This window comes from Centruroides sculpturatus, unplaced genomic scaffold, assembly GCF_000671375.1.
Source record: "Centruroides sculpturatus isolate CEXI.00-Female unplaced genomic scaffold, Cexi_2.0 scaffold1156, whole genome shotgun sequence".
In the NCBI taxonomy this organism is placed as follows: domain Eukaryota; kingdom Metazoa; phylum Arthropoda; class Arachnida; order Scorpiones; family Buthidae; genus Centruroides; species Centruroides sculpturatus.
In genome coordinates, this window is record NW_019385353.1 from 239,818 (window position 1) to 256,221 (window position 16,404).

Below are 16,404 nucleotides of genomic sequence, written 5' to 3' on the forward strand. Positions count from 1 at the left end.
ATTTTTTAGCAATATTTTTTATTTGCTAAAAAATGAAGATATATTATTCGTGTTATATTTTTAGGTCTGAAGAAATATACTTTTTTAAAATCAAACAAGCCTTGATTTAAGTCATTGTGATGAAGTCATTTAATTATATTTTAATTTTATAAATTATGAGTTTTTTTATAAGTATATCATAATTCCTAAAGTATTCATATCAAAATTTAGTTTATTTACTCAGCTTATCAGATTATTTGTGAGATAATATGATCCATTTTATTCACTATATAAAAAGAATGGTAAATTCTTAATATTTTGTTGACTAGTTGACTTCTGTATAATTAATTACTCTTAATTTATAATGTAGTGGGAAATTCTGTTGACATACAAGGTATGTTACTTTACACCAGCGGTTTTTAACCTTCTTAGTGGTCAGCACTCCCTTGAATCTGAAAATAAGCTCTTGCACCTCCTTAAAAAAAATGTGTGTATATTTTTTATTTATGAAAAACATTTATTGCATAAACAAATGCCATGTTTATTTACAATATATATTACTATATAACATAAAAAGCAATATTTCAATTTTAATGGCTAGGTTGTTGTTGTTTGTTGTTGTTTATTCATAATAATTCAATTAAAATGAGGCTTTTTTTGAGAGAGAGTCGCGCGTAAGTCATCAAATGCATTTAAGCGATTTCTGGCTTTTTTGTTTTGATGTGCAAAAATGCTGTATTCAAGGTATGTGAACATATCTCAACTAGTTTCTATACTGCATGTGACAATGTGACAACATTAACTGCATGTACTGATGACAAGCTATGAGCTGAGAGCTATGTGGTGAGAGATGGTAGAGTAGAGAGTGTAGAAGTGAGACAGTAGAGAATGAAGAAGTGGGGCGCTATGTTGTTGGGTACCACAGTTTGTAGAGAACACAGTCGCCTCATTCGTATTTTTTTATATTTTTATTTTTGAAATTTCTCTCGTACCCCTGAAAAAACTTTCTCACCCACGGGTGCATTCACCCCAGGTTAAGAACTGCTGCTTTACATGATTACTTCTGTACTAGATTAATAATTTAATAAAACTATTTTCAATAATTATTCATTTCATTATTTGCTATTAATAAAATCTTTCATAAAAAAACAAAAAAAAGCTGCTTTTGGACAGTATAGTTAATCCTTTCAGTTATGACGAATGGAGTTTTATATACTATATTACATAAGACATTTCTTAGTTTGAACATTGAGGTTTCTTAATATTCAAACTGGAATTGATTAACTTGCTACAATTACATGAAACAACTAAAATAGTTCACTAACAGTTTCATTTTGTGCAGCTTGTGTGTTAATCTAACCCTATTTTAATTTTATTTTTTGTAAGTCTTAGTAAAGGAAAATTTCATCTTTTACTATTGTTAATGATTTAAAAAATAGATAATAATAGATTTATTATAAATATAGATGATAGAAAAGTGAGTAATTAAACATTTAGCAATAGCACAATTTGCAAAATGATAAAAATAGATTAGCACTCTGGATATTTAATTAAATATTACTTTATAGATAATAATGGAAGTTCATGAAAATGATATATTGCTGGAAGTGTTGGTAAATTATGTTCAAAAAATAAATTGATATACATTTTATTCTTAATACAATATATAAATATAAAAGCTAAAAAGTAATGGGTATTAGTGCATTGTATTAATAGCAAAATATTGAAGACTGGAAAATCTTCTTTTAATATATTAATCAGTAAATTAAATTTTTCATATTCTGTTATGTTCTATTTTATTTTATTATTATGTTTTTCCACATACTGTCACCAATTTTTTAGTTTATTATTAACCTAATCCACCCACATGTGCAATAAACCTATTACAACTTATCTTATGTTGTGTAATTTTGCCAGTTACTAGAAAAAAAATTATTTCTAATTGGCCAAAAGTATTTACACAGCATATTATCTAATAGAGAAAATATCTTTAATAAAATGTGTGAAATATTTCTTATGTATAACTGAATTTACTTTGAATTTTTAAAAACATATATAAAATAATTCATGGGATAAAAATGAAATATGATCATTGTTTATGTATTAAAAAGAAAATCTCCAGCAGGAGTGGCAGTAAAGTAGCAATGATTTTTTTTTCTATTCTTGATGTCCTCATATTTAGGCAACACTATTGTATAATAAAGTTGCCTAAATCTATTTATTCATATCAGAAAATTTTTTCACTACACAAAATAAAATGAAAATAAGTAAGTATGCTAAGTTTTTAAAGTTTCAATAAAATTATAATTAATATACTGCTTGAATATTAAAGTATTAAAGAGCAAGAATTTTAAATTTAAGTTAAATATAATTAATTTAAAATTAAAACAAATAAAATAATATAAAATAGTGTTAACAATTTTACTTCTTAAAAGGTCATTGATAATTATCGTGTAAAATTGTAAATAGGGCATTTTAATAGACAGAAATGAGAAGAGAAACTTGATTTTAACGTTTACTAGCAAATATTTGAATATGTTTTTAAAAGAAAATGAACTTGATGTTCTAACAGGAAGTTAGCAATTGAAATACTTTTATGCTTATTTTTGAATGCATCTTAATGCATTGAAACATATTAGAAAGAAACAATAGCACTTTTGATAGATAAATTTGTTTAATAATAATAATGTAAGTAAATTTTTTTTTATTAATCAAAATTTTGCTTTTTGTTGATTTAAAAGATGTACAATTTTAAAATATTAGAAGTAATTTAATTAATTGAAGCAACCATTATTAGATTATTGTTATATTTATAAATTATTTTTATTTTTAAGCAAATATTTCAACATCAGCTTTTATTAAATATTTGAAAGCCTGATAAATTTTACAATCTATATTTTTAATTCATTTCAAGAAAACTTTGTATCAGTTGAGAGTTTACTTATACTTAGATTAATTCATATATTTATAGTTAAGCAGGAAATTTTTACTTATATAAGTCTTATTTTGAGCAAAGGTAATATATTTACAAACTTTGATATGGGAGTTATTTAAATATCTACAAAGAAATTTTATAGTTACTTATAAAAAATGAACTAATATTTATTGTACAATTAAAATATGAATACAAATATTATTCTTTATGCTTGGTTTGTTTTGTGTTAGAAATTAATTTCCTTAAAATTTAAAGAAAATTAGAAAGAATTTAAAGTTAAATATAGATATTTTATAAATTTATTAATGATAGGAATAGCTGAATATAATATATCAAATATTGTTAAAATTAAATTGCCATGTTCATGAATTATAAAAATAACTTTTTTGATTTTTGAAAAATTAATGATTATGTAAATTTATCAGTAATGATAAATTTATTATCTATTGATAAGTTTGTAATGAAATTTAAATTTTTATTAATTTTTACATATGTTAAAAAAAGGAAAAATAGAAATCAATCACCTTCAAAGATCTTTCATTGAGAAATTTATGTTACTGGTTTATAGTCTGAATACTTTATTATATAAATTCATTAAGGAAAAGAATTTCAATTCAGACAATAGAGAGAACCTTAATTGATATCATGAGTATTTTTTTCTTATATAATTCAAATTATTTTTATACATCATTAAGAATTTATTCCAAAATATGACTAAAAATATTTTGTTAGTATGTGATAGTTACAATCTGAAATCTCACTAAATTTTATCTTCTATATCTTAATATGTTAAATTTAACAAATTGTTACATACTAGGATGACCAGACATTCTGGATTTCTTGGGACTGTCCCTTTTTGCTTGTTTTTAATATTTGATTGTTGCATTCAAAGATTCATTCTACAATTTTATTAATACATCAATGTAATGTTACCAATTTATAGATCAATAAATAAATAAATTTTAAAAAATAACCAAAGTTTAATCAGTTTTAGACCTGATTTCACTGTTTCTGAAATGTGTTCCCAGTTGGATTGGAAATGATATGGTCTGCCTATTACATACTCTATTAATAGTTTCATCTGTAGTGGTACCTTTATTTATGTATTAAATTATTATTTACATTAATTTATATCAAACTAGCCATAATTCCATTAAAGTTGCTTTTTAAACTCTACCCTAGGATTCTGAAAAGTCTTATTTTTTTAAGTCTATTTGTTTGTCCATAGCTACAAGGCTGTATCTATATAATAGGAGCTGGAGATCCAACATAGCTAGACCAAACTATTACTTCTTTGCCCTTAATCCAATGAAACCTGGGTTGGGCCATGGACCAAACACCTCTGTCTCTTTCTATCTTTCCACCATTGTTAAATTGTCAGTTCTTTTCTTAGGTCTTCAGCTGTCTTTTTCATCTGTCTTTCTGGGTCTTCTCCCCTCCGTTTTCTTCTTCAAAACAAACTTTGGTATTATATTTTCTTTTGATTCTGATGAAACCGTGTTGTAATTTACCTTGCTTTTTTACAGACACTACGGTGACATTATTCAACACTTGGCAGATTATTCACCACTTTATCCAACTGAATAAAGTTGTGAATAATCTGCCAAGTGTTGAATAATGTCACCGTAGTGTGTCTGTAAAAAAGCAATTATATTTTCTTCTATCCTCTTGGTATGTCCAAACCATCTCAATCTAATTTGTTCTATCTTCTAATTTCTATTCCCAAATTTTCTATTCCTGTTCTTTCTCTTATTTCTTCATTCCTTATCCTGTCTCTTCTGGTCTTACTAAGCACTTCCCGAGGAATTTCATTTCTGCCACCTGGATCTTTTTGTCTTCTCTTTGTGATGTAGTCTATGCTTCAGCTCCTTAAATTAATATTGGGACAAAGTATAATTGATAAAGGATATCCGTACATTTGAGTGGTATCTTCTTTTTCCAGATCAAAGTACTCATACTCTGATAGAAGCCATCAGCTTGCTGTATTCTTCTACTTATTTCTTTGTATAACTAGCTCAATCAAACTATCTGAGAAAATTTTTGAAGATCTTATATAAACTTAAAGTGGCAGGCATTTGCTTAATTGTCTGTTATCTGGTTATCAAAATTCTTTGTTTATAATCTTGATAATTTAGTTATCAGTAATATCATGTTGAATAAAGAAGTTTGTTTTTAAAATCTTACTTATTAAAAAAATTCTGTAAAATAAATTATATATAAAATATTTCTTTCCTTTTTTTCATTTAAAGTATGATCAAATGTAAATAATAATCTGAATGTTAATTAGAAAACATACTTTTAAAATATAATTTAAAACTCGTTATCTGTTTAACTAAATGAAAAAATAAAGCTATAATCAAGTATTTTTAATCTTTAATTATGAAATTAAATTATCATGAATTTAACAGAAATAATAATTAATTATATTTTTATCAGATTAAAGATATATTTTTTATAGATGCAAAATGTGACATTATCTGCTGGTACATTATTATAACAAAGAAAAATATTCAAATGTTTTTCTGTTAATAAAATGATTCATATAATTCCTGGTTAGAAATAAGGAATTAGATTTTAATATTCTTAGGTGAAATTTGTTTATTAACATCTATTGAAATGAAAATAGCACCTATTAATAATAGTTATCAATAACTATAAATTCTAAAATTAATGACTAGTAGTGAGTAGTAAAATATATTCATGATGTTATATAAATTATCATTTTATTAATTTTTTTGTTTTTTTTCCCTGTATTTTGTTTTTAATAATTGGATAATGTAAAATTTAAAATTTACTTTTTTTATGAAACACTTTTTTCTAGTATTAATATGATATGATCAAATTTTAAATTATAAAACTAGTTTGATAAAAAGAACAAACAGGCTTCATTGTAAATATGATAAATTTTTAAAAATGTTTTTTACATAATTTTGGATAATTTCCAAATTATTTTGCTTTTAATAAGTCACTATAATTTTCATAATAAATATTTTTTAGTAATTAAATACATAACATTGTATTTATAATAGTATAAATGTATAACAAATAGTTCATATATATAATATTTTTTTTCATATTTTTGCAAAATTTGTTTGATATTTTTGATAGAACTCAAAATATTTTAAAATTTAGGTTAGATCGTTGACTTCTCTTAAGAAATATTTTAAATTATTTTTCTTTCCTTTTTTTCTTCTTAAGGAAAATTCTTTAATAATTATATCCTTGTTTGTATACGAAAATAATGCAAGTGATTATAATTATTGTTAAATAGTTTGTTTTAATTCTTAAATCTAAAATAATAATTTATATACTTTTGATATTTTATACTGTTTAGAATTTTTTAGTTTATTTTGTGCATATTTTAGGTCAGCTTTCATGTGACTAGTTGTTATTTTGATTTCATATAAACATATGTATATATTAATTTTGCAAGTCAGAATTTTCTACATGTACAGTACTTGCTATCTCTACTGCATAATTGATACCATGGTTATTTTTTCCTCTTAATAATTCAAATTACTAATTGATTAATTTATATTGTAATTACTTTATTTAATTCTTATCTTATTTAGTATTTAATATCATAGATAATGATTATATTTCATATATTAAATTAATATAAAAGTTTATTGTTATAGTAAATCTAATAATAATGATGAATAAATAAATTAAATTTGATATAACTTATTCTAATTGATGATGATATTTTGATAGGTGACATAATTGTTGGAAAAAGACCAATTGATGCAAACTGGTGGTTTGGCGAGATTAATAATAGACAAGGTATATTTCCATTGACTCATGTTTGGGCTATAGATACATCAAATTTAAAAATGGAAGATATGCCAAAGAAAGTGAATTTAAAAGCCAGAGTTAAAATGGATATGGTTGCTCAGTTACCAGAGGAAGTAGATTTAATAAAAGGAGATATCATTACTGTTACAGAATTTATAGATAAAGATTGGTACAGGTAAGTAAAAGTCAGACTATTTACCAATTAATGAAATTATACTAACATACAACTTTGAAATTAGTTATATCAACTATTTAATTAAATATAGGTATGTATAATTGTATACTGACACCCTAAATAAATACATAGAATAAATATGCATTTATTTAGATATCATTTGATATATTCATTTTATACATAATCTAATGGACATTATATCACAATAGTTTTAATAATATGATTAAACAGTTTTCTTGTGTTTTTATTGCTATTTGCCTTATTGTCATGTGAGCATTAGGAAAGCCTTTTAGAATATTAAAATTCTGTAGTAGTGATTTACTTAAAGTAATGATTAATAAACTTGCAATAGATGATTATGTAATGAAGGATGGACCCAGCATATCCAGACTAACTGATCTTGACTTGAACTTGAAATGTAAGTTCATTTAGAGCAGTGTTTCTAAATGAAGTTGGCGTTTTTCCATGTTGAGGGGGCGATTAGTAACAATTTATATTTTGGGGATTGATTTTTTGGGGATTATTTTGGGGATTTTGACTAGGATAATGTTATTTGTTTAATTATTGTATGATATTTTATTCGTTATATCATACAATAATTAAACAAATAACATTATCCTAGTCACTAGTCTATTCAATGCAGTACGAATTTGGCGTTAGCCTTGGCCCTCAGCATCGGAATTTATAGTAAAGGGGGCAATACTACATAACGGTTTTATTGAAGGGGCGATACTACGTTGAAGGGGGCGACGATTCATTAGAGGTTGAGAAACACTGATTTAGAGCAATCATGAGTAATATGCAGCCTGCAAGGTAATAATATACAGGTCCCAGGCTTTGGAAATACAACTTTATTTTCCTGTTTTCTGTCTTGTAGAATTGTGCAAACTTAATTAAACTGATATTTGTGACAAAAACATTCAAACTAAACTTGACTATTGAAAAGATGGGAATAAACTATTTAGTTTGCATACCATTAGCATAGATTATTTTAGTACCTAGTGTACTGGAGGTTATGGAGTTTGTTGGCACTCAGCAGGCTCAAAGCTTACTGCTCCATAAGAAAAAATGTATGCAATCTGCCAGAAGCCTAGTTTTCTTGTGGCTCAATAAAGAAAAGGTTGCTCATCACTGATTTAGAGCAAATACTGATAGACAGTGGCGTGCCGTGACATTTGATGATAGGGAAGCTGTGTTTCATAAGAAGCCTACTTCCAGGGGCAATCAGTTAATTCTTTCTTTAAATGTATTTTTAATAGATTATTTATCTGACGTACTTAATAATTAAACAAGTTCAATATAATTACCTCTGTTATTAGATCCAATATATTCCATATGCCCTCTAAATGCCAATTCTTGCTTTGATAAAAACATATAACATCTATTTATTTAAATATATCTATTAGCCGTAACTATCTCGTTATAATTTTTAATATTTATTTTATATTATTTACTAATGTTAAATTCTATTCCGCTTCGATTTCCAAATTGCTTCAAATACGAAAGAATCTACGATTTTTTGTGTATTTCGCCAGCTAAATTGTCAAAGCTATTCTTATTCCACACACTAATTTCATTTGAAAATAGTAGGCAAGCCAACAAAACAATTTTTGCATTTTTATGCATTTACAGAGCCATTTTATTGTGAAAATCTCAAACAAATTTTTTTTATTGAAGTTTTTATATTTAACTTAGGCATTGGCCTTTCTCTTTTAATAATGTTTTCTTTTTCATTATATGAACTTGAGCCAAAACTTTTTTAAAATAAATTTTCAATATTGCAATTACATTACGAATTGCTAGCCATGATATAAGGGCTAAAATTAAAAATAAAATTATAAAAATTTACTTGAAATAAAATGTGTGGTGAATATACATACTGGGCACAAAACATTCTTCAATTGTATGAATATACGTTTAAATAAAATTATAATTAAATTTAGCTTTGTAATGAAACGTACATAAAAATAACATAAAATCTTCTTTACTTTTTAAATCTTAACCACTTAGTCAAATAGCTCCCTACAAGTGGAATCAGAGACAGTCCTGCTAGGTGTGCAGTGTGTACATGCATGCGGGCTGCCAAATCCTGAGGGTGCTGATACTGGTCAATTTCAAATGCCTCTTTTGTTGCATCACTAGTATACCTCAAAAGACTCAACGGAGTTCTTGTAAATTTTAAACGTTTCTCACCATAGCTGTAAAAGTCTAAATATGTTAAACTTAATAGATTGTCCATCGTTTGTTTTCTAACTAATTCGTTTTAGGACCAGGTGTTGTCCACGGAAATTTACAACTTTTTCAGTCACTCTTGTTGAACTGGAAAAATGTCTGTCTTTATTACATCTAATATTTCAAAGAAATCAGTTCCACTGTATTCAGCTAGAGATTGGTTCGGTTAGGCTTTTGTTTAAGTAAAATTTTGGGTCTTTCATCAGGGTTTTGTTTATGTCCCCAATTCCCTAATCGCTTAATTATTTAACTACTTCTTAAGTAGAAATAACTACTTAACAGTTACTTTGTACTCGAATATTTGTAGTCTCGGGAAAAAGTGGAAAGACAAATTTTTATGACAAACGGATACATAAATTGTAAATTTAAGGAAAATAAATTCTAGAGCTTTTTCTGTACCTCGTGCATCTCTCTCATTTATTAAATTTAGTTGTAAAAGGTGCTGTCAAAGTAACAGTTAATTTTCTAACATTATACAAGAATTGTACACGTTTTTTTCTACATCCTCTTAAAGATGGGACATACGAAATTGTAATATCACTGGTTTAACATTGAAATCCGTGAGTAATATAAAATCGGAGAGCGGAATAAATATATCAAATATATTAACGGATTTTTTAAAACTCCTGTCAACTATACAGAAAACTATCATAAAAACATTCTTATCGGTTGGGTTAAGTTATAAATCTACTTGTGATTCACATAATCGGGCAAGGGCGGCCAACTATCTAGCAGGTGGGCAGCTAACAGCCCGGAACCAGTCCTGGATAGAATTGGATGCATTATAGGTGTAGCAGCTACCCAAGGTCCTAGGCTTCCACCGACTAAACTGGTGAGGTTGGTGCTCTGTAAAGTGCATGCGTAAATCTGGCTTTTTGGATGCTGACAATACAGCATTTCCACTCTGCTACTCCGCCACTAATATTCGAATATACAATAGCAATCTTATCTTTTTTTCACATGTAGTATAGAAACTTGTAATAAGATACATAATGCAGTTATAATAAAATATTGTGCGATTATTTTCATATAATTAAAATTAATATGTATTTACTTTTTAGAAAATACAGGGGAAGCGGCACATCCACCGCTTCTAATGACAGCATGCCACTGCTGATAGATAGTTCACATAATACAGCTTAGTCATTTCACCAGTAGTTTGTTACTTTCACTTTATGTTTTAATAAAAATTTTAGAGATATACTGATTAATTATTTTAGTAATCCTTAATCATCTTAATTGGCTCCTCCACCAATTAATCAATACTTGGTGATTAATTCTCTAATAATCAGAGTAATTGATAAATAATCATTACATTGGAAAAGTATTATTAATTTTCAAATTTTAAATTTTTAAATGAACATTAAAAAGTAATGTTTAAAGAAACGATAACTTTATTAATAACGATAATTTCGGATAATTGTGACTACACATCCAGTTTCATCAGAAATAACTAGCTTTTTGTATCTATGCTTTCATTCTGAAATGTTTATTCAAATGAAAAAATTTTATTATCATTTATTAATAAATTTTTATAACTGTATATTTTATAAGAAATAAGCATCAGTATCATTCTTAGTCAGTTATCACCTGACTGATTAATTTTCAGTGCTATCTGCCTTTTTTTGAAAGAAATTTTTCATCTTTAAACAAGTAGATTGTTATTACATTGCCAGTTATTCATATTGTTTTGTTAACTATATTGCACTTAAAACACTATCTGATGTGTGGAAGTAATTGTGAACTAAGTCAATTAATTTATCAATTAATAATAGAAAAACACGATTGCCAGAGATATTAGTCATCACACCTATTTGCTCAGAATGGCGTCAGTATAGAATCACCAAGTATATAATCCAAGTTCCACATTAAAAAAGATAAAAAAAAAAACAGTATCTTAAATTAATTAATTATTATCAATATCAAGGAACTTAGAAATAGTTTACTATGATAATTTTGATTATACTTAGTTATAAGTAAATTATCACAGTTCATTATTTAGGTGGAAGTGTTCACTACTTGATTTGACTTCTCAATTGGACAATGGACAATATCCATAGAACTGGGAAGTTCAGTTCAAAACCATACAAACAAACCAGACTATAGCTATTACAGATAAGTTAGGTTAGTTATATTGGTTGTCAACCTGTTGAAGACATTAAGGAAGCAGAAGATAGTGTAAACCATCAAGCATTTTTAATTTAAGAATCCTCTGTAGCCAATGAGGAGAATTGTTATATATGTGCCATTTGCATCAATTTTAAGTCAGTTACCTAGAAAGTCATGCAATTTTCTTGCATCTTACATATCAGTCTATCAGGCACACTAAAATGCTATGTGGACAGGATTCAAACTGAGTAAAGGAGATCCTGATTTCCTTTATTATGTGAATATAAAAATATAGTAATTTCTTTTTCATTGCAGTGGTGTGATCATGGTGCATGTTTACTAGTATATTGAAAGCACCAATAGGGTTTGCTGAACTTCTTACTGATTAATGGAAATGGGGAATAACAACAAAACAATCAAAGCCTTTAGTGATTAGTTCTCTTCAGCAAAATTTATACGCATCATACAGGGAAGACACCATACAGGGAACACACCAGTAATTGACTATGCAAACTTTATTATACAAGGAATGCATTTCGGATATGCCCCAATGTTTAGTTTCAAATAAGGAGATAAATATAGATGAACTTATAAATTTGATTGGCCAAGTTGTGAGTAAACTCAGTAAGTTGTCAAATCACAGATGTGTTTATTATATTTTGAAATTGTTAATTTTTAAAATTTAAAAAATAATGATTTTAAAACACTAAGATTTGATTGGTCAATTTGTATTTGAGAATATGATCATTACTTAGGCATGAAAAATTGTAAATTTTGAGTTTTATGTCATGCAGTCTGAGGTGTAATTCTACACAGTACTGATCTTTAATTTTGTAATAATAATGTCCATTTCCTTGAAAACACAAAAGAAAGAACATGAAATTAGATATGAAATAAAATCTCTGAATCTTAAATTTTGAATTAATAAACTGTGATCTCAAAACTACTTTGACTTATACATTGACACATAATACATTGAGTCTATAGGAGTTAAGTCTGAATAAAAATAAGATTCTAGTTAGTGAGAATTTCAAGTTAAGAAAGTTAGCGTACTAAGAGTCTACTATATAATTGATTTTCAAATAAAAACTTTTTAAAATTTAGTTTTAAATTTATAATTTGTTAAAAATAGCTAATTGTATAAATTTGTATATAGAAATTTAGAAAATATAGAAAATTCATTATTTTAAATTTTTTCAGAGGAATCTCCAATGATAAAGTAGGAATATTTCCTTCTTCATTTGTGATTTTGTTGGATGAAAAAACGTCTTTAGAATCTTCAAATAGTCTTCTATCAGACCAGAAAATTGAAGAAAAATCCAGCAGTATGAAGAATGGTTACAATTCATCTCTTTTAGAAACCTCTGATTCCACAGATCTTAATAATCAGTTTGGTTATGACTGCACCAACAGTGGTATAACTCCTTATGGAAGAACTCGTTCTTCTTTTAGTGCTGAGTATCCTAATGAGCTATCATTTAGTCAAGGTGAATTAATAACATTAAGAAATTATATTGATGATCAATGGATGGAAGGTGAAATTGATGGAAGAGTTGGTTTGTTTCCCTCCAGTTATGTTGATATTATAGTTGATTTAGACAATAACAATAAGAAACAATCTAATAACAATCAGCTATCAAATAAACAAGACTATGATTTTCCTTCTGATACTTATGGTAGAGTTCTTTATGATTATGAGCCACAGATAATTGGAGATTTACGATTGAAAGTAGGTGATACTGTGACATTATTAAGAGCACCAAATTCCAATTGGTTTGAAGCTATGACAGATGATGGTACTATTGGTATGTGTCCTGCTAATTTTATTGAAGTGATAGAATGTGAACCTTCTTTATCTTTACAAAATACATCTCAACCAAATCAGTTCTCAACAAATTTTTCTGATTGGAACAAATCACAAAAAAGCAAACCAGAAAGGCCACCACCACCTTATTCCAGTGTTATTAGTTGGAATCAAAATGATTCTTTTCAAATGCAAAATCATTCATCTTCTAAAAGTATTAATGATAGTATTGCTTCCAATATTTCTAATTTAGAATTATCCAGTTCAAATATAAGACCTCAAACATTGCCAAGATACAACAGTGCAAGTAAAATATCTGTAGATCATGCTGATTTAATTTCCTATAACTCATATAAAGATAATACATTTTCAACTGAAAGGTAAATCATTTATAATTTTTTACTTTTAAAATTAAAATACTTTTATTTAAAATTAAAATTTTACATTTTTTTTTTTACAAACTATACTAAATCATGTTTATTGATTACTGATTATGTTGTTAAAATATTTTTATTACAATTCTATATGATCATAATTTTCCAAAAAATGATTTAAATGTACTGAGTAAATACATTTTAGGATTTTAAAGTATAGAAGTGTATTTCTGAAACAATATATTATAAATATTTTTTATTTACCTAAATATTACAAAGTAATAAGTTTTATGAATGATCTGTTATATAGCATCATTAACTTGATAAATTAACTTATGAAGAATAATCTAAAAACTTTAAATGTTACTTGAATCATGTATGAATGCTTTAAAATGATTTGCATTTGTAATCAAAAGTTAAAATATAGATGCAGCAATTTTTAGTATCACATTCATTGATTGAAATGAATTTATTTTAGTTATGATTTTTCTATATAAAATTTCTTTAACTTTACAAACAACTAATGAAACTTATCTGAAAAATCTCATTTAATTGTTCTTTAAATGTAGTGTAATTCCTTAATATACAATATAAAGTTGTATAGTTTCAAAAATTAATATAAATTTATTTAATACATGAAAATTTCTTCCATATTAACAAAACATTAATCATTCTGTCAAAATTAAGTTGCATCACATTTTTTGATTAATTATTAATGCTAATGATTATTGATTATTAACATTACTTATTTTGCTAGAAGTGGTTTTTAGTATTATATCTATTGCCTATTAATAATAAATATTTAATGGTAAATTAATTATCAGTCTAATTTAATTAATTATTCAGATCTGAATTCTGTTAATTATTTCACAGATCAGAATTCAAATCATTTTTATTAGAGTAGAACTAATAGTATGTTGCCCTTTTATATCACAATTTGCATTAAAAATTCAAATTGTGATATATGTTGATGATCAAAAGTTGATCATTATATATCTTAAATAATTGTCATTTGCAGTTTTTATCATTTCAGCATTTGATATAAGTCTCTCTAAGTTTACTTTATCCCTTTCTTCTTCATTATATGATTTCCAATTGTATTCTCACCATAATATACTGTATTATTATTTTCTTATATTTTCTTTAGATGTTCTCTTTTTTACTTTCCGGGTTGTTAGAATATAACATAGGAAAATATGGTCATCAGTCAAATTTTGTCCTTTTGGTTTTTTGCATTTCTTGACATTTTGACAATCTAGAAATGTAAAAAAAAAAAATATAAAAAGAGAAAACCCCCTTATAAAATTCTGCATGCGTATTTCACATCTATTTTGAATTATATCTCAGGACTGGATAACCAAAAATTTCAAAACTTGGTAGAATTATTTCTATATGAGGGCATTGATGCTATTAAATCAAAAGGATGGTGAGATAGAGGAGATTGATGCTATTAAATCAAAAGGATGGTGAGATAGAGGAGGGTCGTATCATATCTAGAGTGGAGTCAGACTAAATGAAAATTTTACTTATTAGTGGTGGGAAATCCAGTTCTGTTTCTGGAACTGGATCTGTTGGAATTGTTCTGACAGACTGGTTCTTTTGAGCCATTAGTCTAAACCAGGGGTGGCCAACAGTTTTTGCCCCCAGACCGGACCGAACCAAACCATGGGCCAAACCAGAAGTTGCCCTAGGAAGATTTTGAGGTGGTGTGAGATCTCATTGCGGTGTCACCCTGTTGAGACTAAATTGTACATAGAGATTACAGATACATTTTTCACATTATCATGCTTTATCAATGTTTTACGCTGTACTTACGAGATTTATAATGGAGGGTTAACTCTAAATGCATAGTGAGTTGTTGATTTTTTTTTTTTAGGCATCAGAATTTTTCCTATTCAGGCTTCAGTATCTAATATTGAAAGATTGATCGTGGGCCATATAAATTCATTAGATGGGCCATATGTTGGCCATGCCTGGTCTAGACTCTAGACAGTTCCTCAGAACAGTTATGTTCCATCAGAACAATTGGACTAGATAGTTCATTGGAACTATCAGACTAGGTGATTCTTCAGAACCATTATGAATCCATTGAAATTGCCTGGTCTATTGGACTAAATAGTTTGTCATCAGTTATATTTATATATATATATATATATAATAGAATGTTTGTATCTCTCTAGTCTAATCTTTTTGCTCAATCTGCCCAAAACTTTTTGTACTTATTTTCTGGCACCTCTGAGGAAAATATAGAATATTCATATTAGAATACTATGAAACCTAGATGCTCCACCCATTTCCTAATTTCATCCCCCTTTAACTCCTAAACCATTTGCTTGAACTGCACCAAATTTTTCATACTCAAATTCTAACCCAGGTCCTAAGAGCGGTAGCTGCCATCCTAACTTCTTGGCCATCTGCATCTGACTGTCGGTCATAAATGTGTTTTTATGATATAAGTAGGTATGTTCAAATATTATTTACAGAGGCTACCAATTTACTTGGTAATAGGCCTAATAAGTGCAGTGATGGGATAACTGTTTGCTATATGTATATACTGTATATATTTTTATAGAGACAGTTTGGATAAAGGGTCATAGACATCTTTCTTTCTGCTCATAAAGCACTGAGATGTCTAATTGATAATGATGTGTATTTGTATATTTATTAGTTATATAGGTTCTCATAAAGTTAAAGTATTTCCTATGATTGGGCTCATAGATTTATGTGTTTGATGCTATCTATATACATTTTATTCTGTGTGTTATACATGGGGAGTGCTAATGTCACACTTACATATGTTAGCATATATAAACATTGATAGGAAAGAAAGCATGTTATGTGCTGACATTTGCTGGCTTATTGAAAGCTGTGGTGCATTAATGGATTAATGTTAATGCTATTATCAGCAAGAGCATAAAGCGCCATAAGAAGAGAAGTTTACCTAATAATGATGAAAACTGTGGAGGAAAGGAAGTGCAGAAGTGGGCAAACTGCTGAGGGA

General features: G+C 27.0%; 1 protein-coding gene across 1 annotated transcript in view; it reads left to right on the plus strand.

The window, feature by feature from the left end:
• The window catches only part of LOC111638008 (dynamin-binding protein-like), a 38,878-nt gene that overhangs the window by 7,386 nt on the left and 15,088 nt on the right, over positions 1-16,404 (plus strand). The window contains exons 3-4 of the mRNA XM_023383633.1: positions 6,629-6,884; positions 12,426-13,409. Coding sequence (XP_023239401.1) covers positions 6,629-6,884; positions 12,426-13,409 — 1,240 coding nt within the window. The remainder of the gene's footprint in view (positions 1-6,628; positions 6,885-12,425; positions 13,410-16,404) is intronic.